The sequence below is a fragment of the Puntigrus tetrazona genome, chromosome 23, assembly GCF_018831695.1.
Source record: "Puntigrus tetrazona isolate hp1 chromosome 23, ASM1883169v1, whole genome shotgun sequence".
NCBI lineage: Eukaryota > Metazoa > Chordata > Actinopteri > Cypriniformes > Cyprinidae > Puntigrus > Puntigrus tetrazona.
Window position 1 is genome coordinate 2,018,321 of NC_056721.1, and position 16,359 is coordinate 2,034,679.

Consider the following 16,359-nt stretch of genomic DNA (forward strand, 5'->3'; position numbering starts at 1 on the left):
TCCTGCATGCTGAAATAAATGCATTTGGAAATAATGCAAATACGCTACGTTACATATAAATATTTATTCTCCATCGTAAAGCTACTAAACACAACAGTAATGCTGTAACAGTGCAATATTGTGGCAGAAAATACCAGATGTGTCCACGAACAAGAAGCTTAACTTCAAATAATCCACCGATTTTTGCTCAGAAATATGTGCATGAACTTATTTTACGGTTTCCACACAGAAAAGAAAATGCATTATAATTATATACACATTAACAAAGTGACATTCACAATTCGAAATAAAAGTGCGAAAGGTAATCATGGCACGTATTAAACTGCGTCTGAAAGCATATTACGGTTTTTATATTGCTATTTTACATCAGGCATTCTCCCAGCTTTATTCATTTTAGACCATTTTATCAGACTCCAGGTTTGATTGGCTACTAAAATGAGACCATATTGCTGCCACCCGACCCCCATTAATCATTATATAATACATGTACAGTCATTCATTGGTGAACGGGAGCATGGATTAACGTAACATTCACTTCGAGTAACATCACTCACATCTGTGAAGATACTTCTTTACAGTGACTTCCAGAGACATTAAGGTCTTGCAAGATGTGAAAAAAAAAAAATCATTTAATTTCCCTTCTACCTCTAATTCACATCCTACACAACCCCAAATGAACTACCAGTTATAATAAAAAGACCAAAAACCAAAATATAGAGTATTAGTTAAAAGTTTGGACACACAATAGTTCCTTACGATCTCACGAGTAAAGGAAAAGTACACACAAAACACCTTCAACACGGTTTACTTTACAGGTTTTCTGAGAGAAGTGTGCTGAAGATGAAGGCTGGAAACCAAACGAGCATAATTGTGTTCGACGTTTGTGTGTCACACTTTGTATTGTTTCGGGTTTTAATCGCTTTACCGTAATTCCACAATGTGGAAAATATCAATAATGCAAAAAACGGAAAAAAAAATTCCTAAAAACGTACTCGCCCCCAGATCATCGAGGTTTGTTTATTTTCGTCAGAACATATTTGGAGAGCTTTCGCATTACGAAATATCATCCGTGCTGTTTTTGTGGCGGGGGGGAAGCAGAGAGCAGCTCATTTCTATCTCCCGGACACTGCCCATCTATGTTGGTTATCAACACTGTCCTTACAACTTGTTAACCTCATAACGTCCCCAGCACAGAGTGTGTGTGTGTGTGTGTGTGTGTGTGTGTGTGAATCTAGGGCATGGACATGGACAGTGCCGAGGCGTCAGTGCTGCGCGGGTCCTTCACGCCGATGATCAGGTCATTGGTCCTCCGGGTCCCTTCTACGAGTGAGATGATGTCCACCTTACGCACGTCGTGACCCTTCTGCATCAGAGCCTTCACATCCGCCTCGGCGAACTTAGCTGGACAGAGAACAAAGGAAATTAAAGCGGAACGCCACCCAAAATCAAATCTACAGCCAAAAAAAAACACAAATCATACATCCAGAACACAAAACAGGGCTTTAAACCACAAGGAATGCAGTTTATTTTAAGAAGCAGCACTGTATTGAATTATATTTATGATATTTTTGTGATCTTAGAATTACTTTGCTAACGGTTAAATGATAGATTCAAAGGTTTGGAGTTGCTATTTATTATTATTTTTTAAAAGACAATAGTACGTTATTCAGGAAGGATGCATTAAATGATGCATAAAATGATTTTTTTCCCATTAGTTTGCAACACGGCACACCAGGTTTCAAGCAGCCAATCGGTATATTAGAATGATTTCTAAAGGGTCATGTGACACTGAAGACTAAGTAGAGTAATTGATCACAGAAATAAGTTACAATTGAATGTATATATATATATATATTAACAAAGAAAACAGTTACTTTAAATTGTAATAAAATTTCACAATATTACTGTATTTATGAGCAAATTCACTTAAATTCACTTGCGATAATCGCCCCGGTGTGTACGAGCCTCAAGAGCCTTACCTTTAAATGAGAGGAAGTTACAGTAAAAAGATGGAGAACTTACAGTCCACCAGCAGGGTGTTGTTTTGGATGAGAGGATGCAGTCTGCCGTAGGAAATGCTGTCACTCATGTTATTACGCGACGACAAAACGTTGACCAAAACCTGCCCGAACACGTCAGAATGTGAGTCAGTATGCCCTGCTGCTAATGTTCAGGGTGCACTGTAATGAGCGCTGACCTGTGTGATGCCGCTCAGCGCCCGCTCGCCGTTTGAGGAGCCCAGGGCCACGTATGTGCCACACAGACCGATGGACGGCCTCACCGCGATCGGCGTCAGGAACGAGGCCGGCCTCTTGCCCGGCTCAATGCTGTTATGCTGATGAGAGCGCGGAACATGTTACAACCCTCACAGATACCACTTAAAGGAACAGAGCTCGTATTTATTACAACTCATTGTGCAATGGCCTTCGCTGTACAGACGTTTAATAGCAAAGCCCTTTAACTCTTTATACAGTGAATAACTTTATACAGTGAGACACTATTGGCTCATTTCCACTGAGCGGTGTGCTTCGGTACGGTACGCAATTATGTCCATTTCCATTGTAAATAGTACCAAAATAGTACTTTTTTGGTACCCTTTCGTAAGGCTACCTAGCACAGCAAAGGGTACCAAAGGGTGGAGCTAAATTCGTGGCAAAATCTTGATTGGCTGACTAGAATTGTCACTATTGCTAGGCGTACCTGATTGTAAGCTGCAGCGCTTTGTGTTTTGTTAGGCCAAGAGAAGTCCAGCATCTGACTGTTAAGAAGAATCCCAGAAGGAGTCACAATACGGCTCCCGAACGGCCGGTTCAGAGAGCTACGGACAGAGGAAACACCAATTCAGTCCGGGAGCGGGACTGGACACAACTGCTATCAGGTTTACTTATACGCGACTCGTTTTAAGTAGCACAGGTATATTTGTAGCAACAGCCGACGATATGATGATTTATGAATCTTAATTTGAAAAATGTACTCTGGTTTTGTGGTTCACGGTCACATATGCAAACATGTCTTCACCTCATAACAGACACGATCAGGTCGTCGGTGCCCATGATCATGAGCTGGCTGACCACAGCGCCCTCCTGAAGCGCGTACGAGGGCATATAGTGCTGGGCCGCTGACGCCTGGGAATCACTGATCTTCTGCCGGAGCGCAGCAGCCTGGTCTTTACTGCCAGAGACGACCCGTGTTAGAGGATATAATATAAAAAGACAAACGCGATTGATTCAGCAATCACCTGAGCATCTGCGTCACCAACTCAGAAACCGATGAGTCGAACATGGAGTCTCCCAGTCCACTGGCTTGAGACAGCGCAATCTTCAGAGACTACATGTGGAGGAAATTAAATAAGAGCAGTTCGTGAGCGGAAGCGCTGTTGTGCACCAGAGCGAGAAGAAACGATGTGTCTGACAATTAGACGAAAACACATCACTAGTGCACTTTGTTCGAATCGGTAGAAATGTGAAGCGAGTTACGGTGGTTACAGCGCGGCAGTACCTCGGCGATCCAGTGGTAAATGTTGCTCCTGGGCACCTGGTTCGTGATGTTGAATCCCTCCAGGATGTTGAGAGCGGACAGCAGGGCGGCTCCGGCGTGAGGCGGAGGGGGAACGAACACCTGGTAACCTGTGAGAGACGCAGAGAACATGCTGAGCTGCTCAAGACTAGACTACATTTATCTAATAAGCCACGAGAGACCATTAAAGCCACCGTAGGTGGTCTTAAAAAAATGTAATGAAGCCTCGTTTAGGGTTGCTAGACAGGATAGGAGCTTGAAATGTTGAGAAATCAAGTGTGCACTTTTACAATGGCTTCGAAATATGACCACTAGTCAGATCGAACCACTTCATGACGCTCATTTTACTATCTGCATTTGATCCAACACCAGTTATAATTGACCAGGGAAAGCTTTATCTGAATTAATGAGTCTGCATAGCAGACGTCTACAGAAACAAAAGCAGAAATACTGGCTCTACAGAAGTCAAGTGTTTATGTTGACCTACAATACACTAGATTTAGATGAAAATGACATTTCTGTAGACCCACAGAAAAGCAAATTTCCACCTTGTCCACCCTGTCCTGAGAAGTCGAATAACAACAGTAATTATGCACTATTATGAGACTACTATAAAAGCAGAAAGGGTTTTATGGCTCTACAGTCTGGACTTTGAAGGTCGGCAGACTACTACTACAACATCTAAACTACTCCAATTGATAAGGAATAAACTGCAGTATTTTAAACTTCTACAGGTTTTTCAGAGCTGTCGAAAACCTTACCCTGGTAAAGGCTTTGAAGCGGCTTCTGTATGACAGTGGTGTAATTTTTGAAGTCGTCCTCTGTCAGCACACCTCCTTTAGCTTGAACCTGGCCCCAAAAACACACGATATTAACATTACCTTATGATACGTTACGTGTTAAAGGATCTGTTAGTTGCAAAACTGCTTCAAAATGCTGTTTGAAAAGATCTCAATGGTCTGAAAAGTCAAAGCAGAATAGTTTATTTATTAGAATTAAGTTTGAAAAAGTTTATGTACGAAAACTAAAATTGTACATTTGAAATGGCACATGAAATTACTCAAACTAAATAATACTTAAAGAACACTGGAGACGTGCCAGTGATGTCATTTCCTGGGTCAGGTTCCCGCTGTAGAACTCGGAGACTCCGTTGGCTGCGATCTTGTCCAAAACGGCGGCTAAGTCCAGGCGCTTGGCGAAGAGTCCCGCGAGTGGAGCCTGACTGTTGGGCAGGAACAGATCTCTGAACGCGTCCGACACGTTCTGCTCCTTAACTTCAGACAGAGCGTCAGCTGCGAGAGATCATGCCAGTTACACCAAACCGCTTTAATAAGATGACAAATGTTACACGTCCGGCCTGACGGAGCGCAATCAGGTCATAAAACCACAAAAGCTCACCCAGCTCATGCGTCACATTGAAGCCATTCCTCGCCACATCGGCGGCCATAGTGACGACGTCTTTCCAGACCATTCTAGACGAGAGACAAAACACTACGATGTACAGCTGCTTTCCCATCATTAACCCTTGTGCTGTGTTGAAAATCGAATTTGGCGTTCCTTGCGTGTAAATATCTCATTATGCTATATTGTAATTAAATATTGCAATCAATCTTTCATCGATAGTTTTTGTTCCCAATTGGTTCAGGGTTTGTATATTTTTGAACTGATTTATCATAGTCCTCACTGATTTGTATGGAAGATTGTTTTGTGGCGGAAACAAAGTTATTGGTGATGTTTCTTGGGCTAATAGTGTAGCGTAACACAAAAGCAGTTTTGGGTTTTGGTCAATGTGGCAAATGTCCGTCACCGACTTGAATCTGTATTGAAATCATGGACTGGATTTTATTTCACCCTTCATAAAGGTGATATGGTTTGTCAGTGTTTGGTTTGAACACGGATGAGGATATTAAGCGCTGAACCGTACCTTCCGTAGAGCTGATGAGCTTGATGCAGTCCGCTGATCATGCCGGGAACGGCCACCAACAGACCTGACTAACAAACAGAAAGACATCATCAAACCACGCGCTCCTATCAAGAGCAGAAGAAAATGAACCTTTACCCTTTGATTGACGCGCAGCATCATGTCCTCGCGGATCCCGGAGGGTGCCGTCTCCCGGAAGTCAATGACCCGGCTCTCGTTCCTGCGGATGTCATGGACGAGCATCACCCCACCACTGAGAAGAGCGGGAGACACAGTCACTCACTGTTTCCGATTCATCGGCCGCTCAATCCATTTCTACAGCACCGGTCATGTGCCTCCTTGCAAAACCCTTTGACAGGATTCCTGGAATCTTTCGTTTCCGTTCCACTTGTAAGTGATTTGCTGGTTTCAAAAAAAACCCTTAACAGTGATATCTGTCCGGACTTTCAATATAACAATACACAACTTCCTGTCATATCAAACCTCTTTCGTCCATCTTCAAAACACAAACGAAGCTATTCTTCTAAAGTGCCACAATCACTTGATTTCACCTAATTTAGGCTCGTATTGATTTATTCATTCACATCGAACGGTGTAAGATCAACGGTAGGCTTGACACACAACAACTAACCTTATTGGTAAAGCATGTCTGAGCTTCCATTTACCAACTTTCATTTTTGGGTGAATAATCCATTTGAAGGTTGCTGAGGTCTCTGAACAAGCACCACCGTGCACCAATACCGTGGCTTACTGATGAATTGCCTTGTTCCTCTTTTAATAAGTGGCTTGGGATAAAGCGTCTGCTAAATACATGAAAGTGAAGAAAGACGGCGGTCGTACCCGCCGATGCCTGAGGTGTGGGGATGGATGATGCCCAGGCAGAGCGAAGCGGCTATGGCAGCATCAACACTGGAGCCCTGTTTGGCCAGAACGTCAAAGCCCAGAGACGTGCAGCGGGCCACATCCGTCACCACCGCCGCCTGATTATACACCTGAGGACAGGGCAGAACTGAATAAGAAAAGCTTGCGTTCCATTGGGGGAAAAAAAAAAAAACTATTGGAATTTTCTCTTTTTATCTTCCACCACCCAAAAAGTAAGTATCTGCAATTGTCTGCATATTTATACAATACATTTATGTTGCCAATTTCACACTGAATGGCTTTTACACAAGACAAAAATGGTGCATTTTAAATATATAATGGCTTTTTACTAAGTAGCCTGTAATTTATAAAGTCCAGGATCACTGATATACCGATTTCTCTATTATATTAAAGATGACACTGGATGGCCGTTTGGCAAAAATTGGTATTATTCTATAAGGGCTGCATTAAATGCCTGAAACAAACTGGTTAAATTTCTCAATGGTGATACAAAGCAGCTCTACATTAAGCCGTTTCGGTGCATGTCTCTTTAAATGCTAATGAGCTCTGCTCACCCTACCCACCTCTTGTGACGACGTGCAAATAATCATAAAAAAATAAAGTGTTTACTAATAAAGGCTTTTCTCCTCAATTTTAGCCATTTTATTTAATGTCAAGTGAATAATTTATGAAAAAGAAAAATCTTAAAAAAACCTACTTTCCTTTTTTTATCAAAAGCAAAAAGGCATCTAACGCTAGCCATTTTATTTGTTTTATTTAAGGCTTGTAGCACTTGCATATCATTGATCTTTTGTTGTTTTTGATTGCTTTCATTGTCCTCAAAAGCCTCGACTTGACTGAATTGTTTGTGCATTAAAAAAAATGCGCACGCTTCTTCAACGAGCGAAGCAAACTTGCGGTATATCGTTCTCTGAAAGCCGACCAAAAAGCTTCAGGTGCTTCACGGCACCTGTGGGTCTCCGAAGTAGATCTGCATTATGAGGGCCACGGTGACGCCCGTGGCGAAGGTCAGGCAGGCGGTGATGATGACGGTCAGCCCGTCGCGTGTGCAGGCGCAGTCCTGTGCCAGCGGGTCTCTGCTAGTCTCCCTCAGTGGAGAGACGTCCTGACTGGCCAGGTCCGAGGCGGAGGAGGGCAGCCGCTGCAGTCGGGCCGACTTCAGAAACAGATCCGGATCTACAACAGAGAGACGGGACAGAGTTCAGACCACCCCGTGGAGACCGCGCCAGACAGTGCCGCGATCAAACGCATTACCCGTGTCCTGCTCGCTGAGGAAGTTATCGTCGTCTTTGCGTGATTTGAGCGTGTTGTCGGCTGAAACGTCATCTTCTGGTAGTCTAGGGAAGCTGGTGATGCTCATGTAGTCCACCGGCGAGTAGGCGCTGCTCAGAGCGGCATCCTTCTCCACCACCGTCACACCCGTATCGGCTGCCGGAGTGTACATGGTTTACCTGGAATACAGATCGCAATCATTCAGTACAACATATCAAGCGCTGCAGGAGTGAGGCACGTTTGTAGGCCAAAATCCATAAACAAGTTGCGTTTTAGCACTTCCGGTTGCATTGTCCTCCACTATTTTTGAAAATATGCTCAATTTTCCAACCCCCCCTAGAGTTAAACAGTTGGGTTTATACCATTTTCCAATCCCTTGATCCAACCTCTGGGTAGCACTGTTAGCTTAGCTTAGCACAGATCCCTGAATCCGTTAGCATCTTGCTCAAAAATGACCAGAGTTTCAATATTATTACTATTTAAAACTTGACTCTTCTGTAGTTACGCTGTGCACTAAGACAAAAAAATGGGAAATAAGGGACAATGTTTTCTTCTGGAAAGAGACGTGAAGATTTGTTGAGCAAAATGAAAGGTTCTTCGTGCATTCCAGGAAATTATTCATGGTTTATACTGTAAATTAAATTGAGATTGCACACTATGTTGTCTTTTTTCATCTACTTAGTTGACTACAAAGGAAATAAACAGCGGTTTGAAAAAAGCTAAAGACATCGTTATCTTACGCCACATTAATATACCAAAGAAAGTAATTCTCCTGACTTCTCAAAATAGAAAATCACAGGATATTTAGTCGACGTGACAGATAAGGATTATTTGTAGCGCAGCCTCATGATCTGAAATGATTTGATGCAGTCATTTTGAGCAGAACTTCCCCAAACCAGAAGTGCCTCCCATAATGCAGAGCACAGCAGCATCGCTCGGACGAAGACGGATGGACAGGCATCTCCAAACCTGCTCCTGAAGAGCCTACGAAAACACCTGTCTGTAATTCGAGTAACCCCTTGATTAGCCGCTCGACGCGTGCTTGACTGGGGTTGAAGCTCTTCAGGAGCTACCGTCTAAAGAACACGGGCCTTCATTTACAAACAACGCACAGGAAAGCTTCTATATTTTGTCCTCTGATAAACCGCACATGGTCTTAAGCAATGTTCACGTTCATAGTCACATGCATTGAAAAACGCTTCTAATAAGCCACATATGGTGACTAGATCTCACGCATCTCACGTAGATCTGTGAGCAGCGTCCTGCTCTGTGGGAAGCAAGCTCTGGCCCAACACGGTTTCTAGTTAACCTCAAGACCTGGACTAGCTGGTTCGGCTGTGTTTGACAGGAACTGACTTGAGCTGCTGAAACATGACACTATTGCCTTCAGTGGAGCTATATTCATATTGTAATTGACGAATATTCACACTGCTAGTGAACTGAATGATAGTTAACTAAATTGAGCTGGATAATGTCACTATTCTGAAACCATCTTTACACGAATCTGCTGCAAATTTGATTAACTATTAATTCCTTACTATGAAGCTGCTTTGAAACAATCTGTATTGCATCGGAGAGCTTTATCCAGGATGTCTTGTAGTTTTTATGACCAGAACTACTGATAGACATTAAACAAACTAAGAGCTGTGAAAAAAATGGTGATCTGTAAGACCTAAACCATAAACTTTCTCTTTTGACGTAAGCATACTGACATTGAACTGAATTAACAAATGCACATCAATAAACAAAACCCATCTAAAACGTCAATTCATCACTCCCAGGGTAACATTATAAACCAAGGCCTCCACATCTTCTATTCACTGACAGCGACGCAGGCCTGGAGGATGTTCATCTATCGAAAGCATCGTCGGCCTGTAAGGCGATAAGGAGAAAAACGACAACACGTAAAACAGTCGACATGATAAACTCCCGTCATACCACACACAGCAGGACGCGCGAGAGAAAAGCAGACGCTTCCCGGATGGATGAGTTCCTTTCTAATATCACAGCGGCGTTACAGACAACGTCCGAAGGACCGCGGCGGGTGCACGGGCGAGGTGCGCGCGCGCGCGTTATCTGTAAAGCACGCGCTTAAAATAAACCCGGGGGTGCACGCTTAACGCGACGCCGGTTGATTCCCACACTTCCGTGCGCTGTAAACGCCGCTGATTCACGCTTTCGGTGTTTCCACGCGAAACCTCGGAGCGCGAGCAGCTGACAGCACCCACGCGACGTCATAGACGCAGGTGCGCGAGCGCTCGCTCGCTCGCGACGCGTTTACAAACAGATCATGAGCGCAAGCACAAAACACGGCGGTCTTTATGTGTGTTTTTTTTTAAACGGAGTAGTATTTTTGGCTCACACCCCGCTTTGAAACGTGACGCAACTGCCGAAGACGTCCGTAAGATGCTTTTGTGTAGACCTAAACAACAGCAATAAGGTATAAAATCATACTTACGGGTCAAACGCGTCCTCCCGTTTTCTTTTTGTCACGCATTAGGTTACTCCAGGTGGATTTCTGCGTCAGTGTCTCGATGAATGAATCGCACACTGCGCATGCGCGCTCCCGGCGAAGAGAACCGGATCCCGTCGAGCAGGTTCTTCAAGCCTCTGTTTGTGTGCGTTTTTGAAAGTACGTCAAACACACTCCGTGTTTCTCAGGAACAGTAATTAAATTATGTAGATTTACAGTGTAGCTAACCCTTATTTTTCAGTGGCAGCGCAAACAGTGGCCTACCGATGCTGTCAGGTTTTGCCTTCTTTCAAAAAACATCAGGTCCCAAGTGAAAAAAATACTACAGTAACTTACAGTATACTACAGTAGAGTGTATTATAATGCATATACTTTAGTATTTACGTTACTTTTGTACTGAAGTGTGTTGTAGTATAATAATAGTTCTAGAAAACGTGGTAAAGTAACTTGTTTTTATTAGTATAGTTGTTATATCACCACAGCAACTAATTAATTCAAGTCCTTTACTATAGTATTGTTCAAAAACGGTATAATATTTACTACAGTATTTTACTAGATTTATAAATTTGTATATTTACATGTTATTTTATGTTTCAGCATTCATCGTAGGCACGTGGACGAAGACAGAAGCAGGAAGAAGCACGCAGGTAAATAATGAGCCCAGATTGCAGTTGCATCCTGAGTGTTTATTGTTATTGTCTGGTACCTGCATTTCTGCATGGATGCTGGAAACCCATCATAGTATTTTGCATAGGTCTCTGATGCCCATGTCGTATGGATGAAACGGTCGGCACATCATGAAAACCATGCAGAATAGTGAAAGGCACAATCACCATAGATATCATGTACACCAATCATTTTTTTTTTTAATACTCTATTCGTATTTTGTTACTAAGGTGAACATCTCTTCTAATAACAATATAAGGAAAAGAAAATACAAGCATATTTGTTTTTGTTGTCTTTTCGTGTTTTCAGTCAACCCTCCCTCAAATAGCTATCGCTTCCACCAGCCTCTCGTGAGGCATAACGGACATCATTCTATAGTCCCGCAAATTAAATGAATCGTATTAAATGCACGCGCACACACACACACACACACACAGAGAAAATAACACAGAGTATGCTTTGCCCAGCTGTTGCGCTGAACAGCAGTGGTGGATCTGTTCAGAGGGCAGAGATCACTGAATGTACGTTCGTATTGCCGTGTCCACTTCATCTAACATGTAGAAACGATGCAAATAGAAGACGACCTTCAAGTGGACGATGTTAAGGACCCTTGTAAGGCTACAGGGCTTTGGATTTTCCTAGGTGCACCACTGACATTCGTGCCGCACTCTCTGTGAAGTCAACATGATGCAGAAACAGTCCATTTCAAATGAAAACGAAGAAATAAAAGCATATTTAGATTTACATTATAGTTACATTATTTCGTTAATAGATAGCCTACTACAATAATGGTTTTACAGGATTTTGGCAGGTGATAGGAAAGACTACAAGAAGAACTTTTAAAATGATTGAACGCTAAACAGAAGAAATCAAAGAAAACTGCATGTAAAATCAAATCGTCTTAATGCAAAACAGATCACTGGTGTTACCGACGACGTGGCAAACGTTGGTTCCTATCATAAAATACCCGGTAAGAACACGTACTCGAGTTTTTGGAGAAACGTACGGTCGGACGATACCGTGACAACAGGAAGGTGATGCTTCAAACTGAAAATAATGCAAACACTGAAATGTAAATCGTTTGCCATTATATACATTTGAATGCAACTAATTGTTTACCGCTTAAGGTAGCTTTTTTTCCCCAACTCATGCATGTTGGCATCTCATTCACCATTGCAAACGGAAACGGCGTACTGCTAAATACCATGATTCTCCATAAAACGTAAGACAGTGCAAACTTCTCAAAGTCTCAAAAAATGTACAAACAGTCATATAATTATATACTTTAAGCACCATTGTTAGTCTATTCATTACTGAATACACATATAAGATAGATCACAACGTGGTGGATGCATTTCCTGTAAATGTGCCGAGAGTATTCGTTGACTATCAAGGAAGAGCACATTTTAGGTTTCGGCGTATGCGTTAGTGTTAGTGTCGAAAGAGACGCTGACACGGCAACCTCTGACGGACGTCAGAATACAATGAAGATGTAAAGCGCAATCGCATAATCAATATTTAAGAGGTACGACGAAATGCAAATAATGACATCGTCTGAAAAACTGATGTTTTTAGAAACAGAGAAATGGTCATGGGAAACATTTTGTCGATCTTTGTCTCTGTGGTCACAGTGATTTCACACAAAAGCATTAAGTGCTGGACAGGGGAACTTTTAGAGCTACACCGAAAGCTTTGCGATGGACAAGCACGTGATTTTTTTTGTTTGTTTTTTTCGTAGAGCATCGGGTCAATCTCACAAAAACTTGACATATCGCATCCCAAGATGATGCCATCTTGACAATTTTTGTGGAATTCACCCAAAAGTAATCCTCCGTGAAGCAAGTAAATAGTCGCAATCGATACTATCCTACACATTCTATAAGCAATTATATCCATAGCCTACGGCAGGGGTGTCAAACTCTGCGAAGCCCAGCAGAGTTTAGTTCCAACCCTGCTCCAGCACACATTATGCAGTTTTCAATTAAGCCTGAAAAACTTGATTAGTTGCATCAGGTGTGTTTAATAAGGGTTGCAATCTGCAGGGCTCCGGCCCTCTAGGAATTGAGCTTGACACCCCTGGTCTACGCCAACCTCTCCTCAGCTCCGTAAATTGATCTGTAAAGACATTGCACATTGCCCCGATACTCCTGCGATCGCTTCCTATTAGATCAGATGTTGACAGGGAGCTATCATGTCAGCTTTAGCTTCATCTCATATTTTAAGGAAATGCTAAACAGCTATATCCCTCAAAGGGCATTGAAAAATAATAATGAATTTTCTTCGTAATATGTCGTTGTTAAATGATAGACCCTACCTCGGTTTATCTGAAGGCTCTGTACAAAATCTAGTGAGCTAGTTAGCTTAAGAAGCTGCCTTAAGAGACATGAATTAAAACAGTAAATAGAGTTTGATGGTAACATGTTGCTAAGCTAGCTGTTGTCTACATTTTTTGGTACTGAATGAGTTACAAAATACACAAGTGTTTTGACGCTTACAGTTGATACCAGTAGAATTTGATGTTAGCATGACGCTAAGCACAAATTCATAGCACACCTAAATATCGGCTGTAAATATATATTTATAAATGCACTGGAGTATCTTTTCCATTCAGACTATGTATAGAATGGACAGTGCCCACTTTCTCCACCATCTTGAATTGAGTGAAACTGTCTTTTCTCGGAAGGATACTGCCTTTGTGGAAGCACACCTATAAAAGGTGTTTCCTAAATGCTGTTTAGATAGGCAACTCAGTAGCGTCTCACTTTAGGAACTGAGGTCACACAAAAGCAAGCCATTAAATTGGTAGTTGAGTTACTTTTGAAAAAGTTAGCACCGCTATGATGAAAATCAGGCAGCAACATCTGCTTTGAAATGACCTCTTTACCAACATATCTGGCTAGACTTGCCTTAACCTGAAAACTCTCAACTGCATGTATCTGTTTACTATTCTTGCTCATTTACACTTTATCTATATACCTTAAATTCTTGTTGTCTCTAAGTGACCTTTTCATTGCTGTAGTAATTTTTTTTATCGTTGTTCTATCTGTGTGATGTGATCTTAGGATCATATTTCTATGAAGCATTCAGTGGTTGGCTCCTTGTTTTGACAATTTAACCTGCTAATGTTTCAACGAACAGTGGCGATGTACCTGAAGTGTCTTTGTTATACTTTTAGAGGGATGCATGTAAAAGCCTTTTCAGCTATACTTCCAATAGGGAAACTGATTTAGGTGTTTTTGGAGGTACATGGGCATTTAAGCAAATATATGAATCGTCTTAAGAGTAATTGTGCTTGATAGTGGGTTTCCAGATAGAGTGAAAAGAGGATAAACTGGCTTGTGCTCAATGACAAACCTGATTAACATGAAACTGAACAACATTATGGACATAAAACCAGTAAAAGCAAAAGGACAAGGTAGGGGATTCATTGGGAGGTGAGGGTTTCTTGGGCTGGGTTATAATGCCCTCAGTGTAAACTTTAATGCATCAGTGGCAGAAGTTGCGCTGGCACGGTTGGTGCAGGAAGGAGTTGCGGGTGTGGGTCGTGCGCCGTTGCACCTGTTCACGCACACGGTTTTGGCGCTGCATGCGGTTGCGTGCCAGATGGCGGCGCTCAGTGCGGGCTTTGGCCCTCTGGACCCTGGAGACCTGGGTGACTTTAGCCAGGGCGCCTGCCTGTGCAGCTGCTCCTCGGGTCACCCGTGTGGGCATGCTGCTCCTGGTCATCACGGGCGCTGCTGATTCAGACATCCTGCTGGAACAGTGCAGATAGGAAGAGGAATAGGAAGCATTTGAGTGAGAAGCAAATGCTCAGAGTGAAGTGAAAATTAAATCAGGAGATAAGTGTCCAAGTTCATAGCTAGCAAGTCAATGGTGTCCAGTACAGAACCAAAATCCTGGTTAACTCCAAACAACAACAAAGTCACTGGTCTCAAGCTCAGTTTTGCTCCTATCCTACCCTGTTGTTGAAAATGCAATGTCCTGTAGAGTTTTTAGTATGCCTATTAAATGCTGCAGCTGGATAATTAGGGTATATATATAAACTCTACAGGACAGTGGGCCTCTAGGAGCAGGACTGGACACTCCTCGTGAACGTTTCTGGCATATCCTACAACAGGAGTTTCCAATGTCCTGCAGGTTTTAGCTCCATCCAACCCCAACATGAACAGGCATGCCTAGTTTCTAGTAAGTATAAAGATCTTGTTAAGTCGATCCAGGTGTGTTTAGGGTTGCTAAACTATGCAGGAAAGTGTCCCTCCAGGAACTAATTTGGACACTCCTGTTTTACAGTATTCATTAAATACAAATGTTGAATGCATTGGTTTAAAGATGAACAACAATCATCATTAAAGTCCATGTAATTGTATTCTGAATTTGTCACACCGTAGAAAAAAATTTATTAACCACCCAGCCTAATTTGAGTCCTGAATGGGCCTGTCACTGAAAGAAGAGGAAGCTGCTGTGCTCGGTGGCTCGATTGTGTTTACAATTAATTCTCAGAATTGATTTTACACAGTTTCTTCAACTAGGAATGTCTTATCTTCGTGGTATAGAGAATATTATTGCAGGGTTTCTTAGAGGCTACGTCCGAAAGTTTAGACTTGCTGCCCTATCAGGTAATGAATACGCAGACAGCATTTTTGCATAAAAGTCTCTCCCAAAACTGATGCTGAACGGGCTTTGGAGGCAGCTTAGTAGTTGGTAGTACTTGGTAGTACAAACTCCTTATGCGAAATAACATCAAAAGTGGGAAAGGTTGGTCAAAAACATACATTTAGGCATATACGCCTTCGGGGGATATCACATGTCTTCTGAAGCAGATTGATGGGTTTTTGTAACAGAAATATTTCTAGTTCTAAAATGATCACGTAAAAAACTCACTGTCAAAGATTTATTCGGCAAGTTAGGAGCTACTTATAACCTTAGTATGTCTTGTGAATAGGGGCCCTGGTTAGAGCAAAACTAGTAAGCTGCATTTCCATTGCCCTTCAAACTGTGCAAGTTAAAATTGTGAATTATGTTGGATGGAAACGAGTCAGTTTAGTCAGATTTTACCAAGCTACCAGAGAGCTCACTGTAGAAATTTACCTGACACTGCCAGCCAGGCTGGAGGTGCTCTCTTCCACCGCAGGGAGAGGGCCAGGGGAGACGTACACGGACATGCTGGGGTGCTCGATGAGGAGGTCCTCCATAGGGCTGGCCTCGGCCGTGGCTCCCTCTGCAGTAAAACAGGGGGGAGGGGTGACAAACCAGCTCTCATCCATGCTGCAGGAACACGATCCCCGCTCGCTTAACAACACATTCACTTCTACTGACTCAAGGTGAGAAAAGGAGGCGGGATCAGCAGGAGAGCAGATGGAAGGGCAGGAAGGATGGGCCGCCTGCATCCTGCCTGCTCTAGTCCTGCGGTTTCTGCAGGTAGGAGGAGAGGGGCCGCATATCTGAGATGCATGACATTCACTGCGGGGACGGGCGCATGCTACTGAAGCTGCCTCTGGCCCATCCTCACCTTCAGTGAAGTAGGAAGTGATAGAAGACAGAACAGGGTGTATTTCCAGAATATGAAAGGTTTGGTTGAAGCCATGCGAGTGGGGGATGCCAGTACCATGAGCACACATACCAATAAAAG

At 42.8% G+C, this 16,359-nt stretch overlaps 2 protein-coding genes across 7 annotated transcripts in view; both read right to left on the minus strand.

Annotated features, from left to right (window-relative positions):
• Positions 1 to 49: 49 nt before the first annotated feature.
• Positions 50 to 10,179, minus strand: LOC122328402 (glutathione hydrolase 7). Of its 3 annotated transcripts, none has more exons than XM_043224077.1 (16): positions 10,050 to 10,179; positions 7,574 to 7,770; positions 7,269 to 7,495; positions 6,278 to 6,429; positions 5,576 to 5,690; positions 5,441 to 5,508; positions 4,915 to 4,988; positions 4,615 to 4,808; positions 4,278 to 4,365; positions 3,499 to 3,626; positions 3,239 to 3,327; positions 3,019 to 3,171; positions 2,701 to 2,818; positions 2,198 to 2,335; positions 2,023 to 2,122; positions 50 to 1,401 (listed from the first exon to the last, which is right to left on the minus strand). In XM_043224077.1, exons 2-16 carry the CDS (start codon positions 7,761 to 7,763, stop codon positions 1,232 to 1,234), a joined length of 2,004 nt encoding a protein of 667 aa, XP_043080012.1. In that variant the 5' UTR covers positions 7,764 to 7,770; positions 10,050 to 10,179; the 3' UTR covers positions 50 to 1,231. The 3 variants fall into 3 exon arrangements, with proteins under 3 accessions (XP_043080012.1, XP_043080013.1, XP_043080014.1); XM_043224078.1 differs by lacking the exon at positions 10,050 to 10,179 and adding an exon at positions 9,530 to 9,681; XM_043224079.1 differs by lacking the exon at positions 3,019 to 3,171.
• A 550-nt stretch (positions 10,180 to 10,729) lies between these two features.
• The window catches only part of LOC122328403 (tumor protein p53-inducible nuclear protein 2), a 9,287-nt gene continuing 3,657 nt past the window's right edge, over positions 10,730 to 16,359 (minus strand). For 2 of the 4 annotated variants that reach the window (XM_043224081.1, XM_043224080.1), the window contains exons 3-4: positions 15,819 to 16,239; positions 10,730 to 14,484 (exon numbers count right to left, since the gene is read on the minus strand). In XM_043224081.1, coding sequence (XP_043080016.1) covers positions 14,217 to 14,484; positions 15,819 to 16,239 — 689 coding nt within the window. In that variant the 3' untranslated portion in view covers positions 10,730 to 14,216. The remainder of the gene's footprint in view (positions 14,485 to 15,818; positions 16,240 to 16,359) is intronic. The other 2 variants (XM_043224082.1, XM_043224083.1) reach the window with 2 other exon arrangements.

What these genes read in the sequence shown, in the direction of transcription:
- LOC122328402 (XM_043224077.1), bottom strand. Translation starts at nt 7,763, where the DNA reads ATGTACACTCCGGCAGCCGATACGGGTGTGACGGTGGTGGAGAAGGAT. An exon ending in GCTCATCAGCTCTACGGAAG is followed by an intron (nt 4,989 to 5,440) that starts GTACGGTTCAGC and finishes TCTCTCGTCTAG; the next exon opens with AATGGTCTGGAAAGACGTCG. An exon ending in CAACACCCTGCTGGTGGACT is followed by an intron (nt 1,402 to 2,022) that starts GTAAGTTCTCCA and finishes TTCTCTGTCCAG; the next exon opens with CTAAGTTCGCCGAGGCGGAT.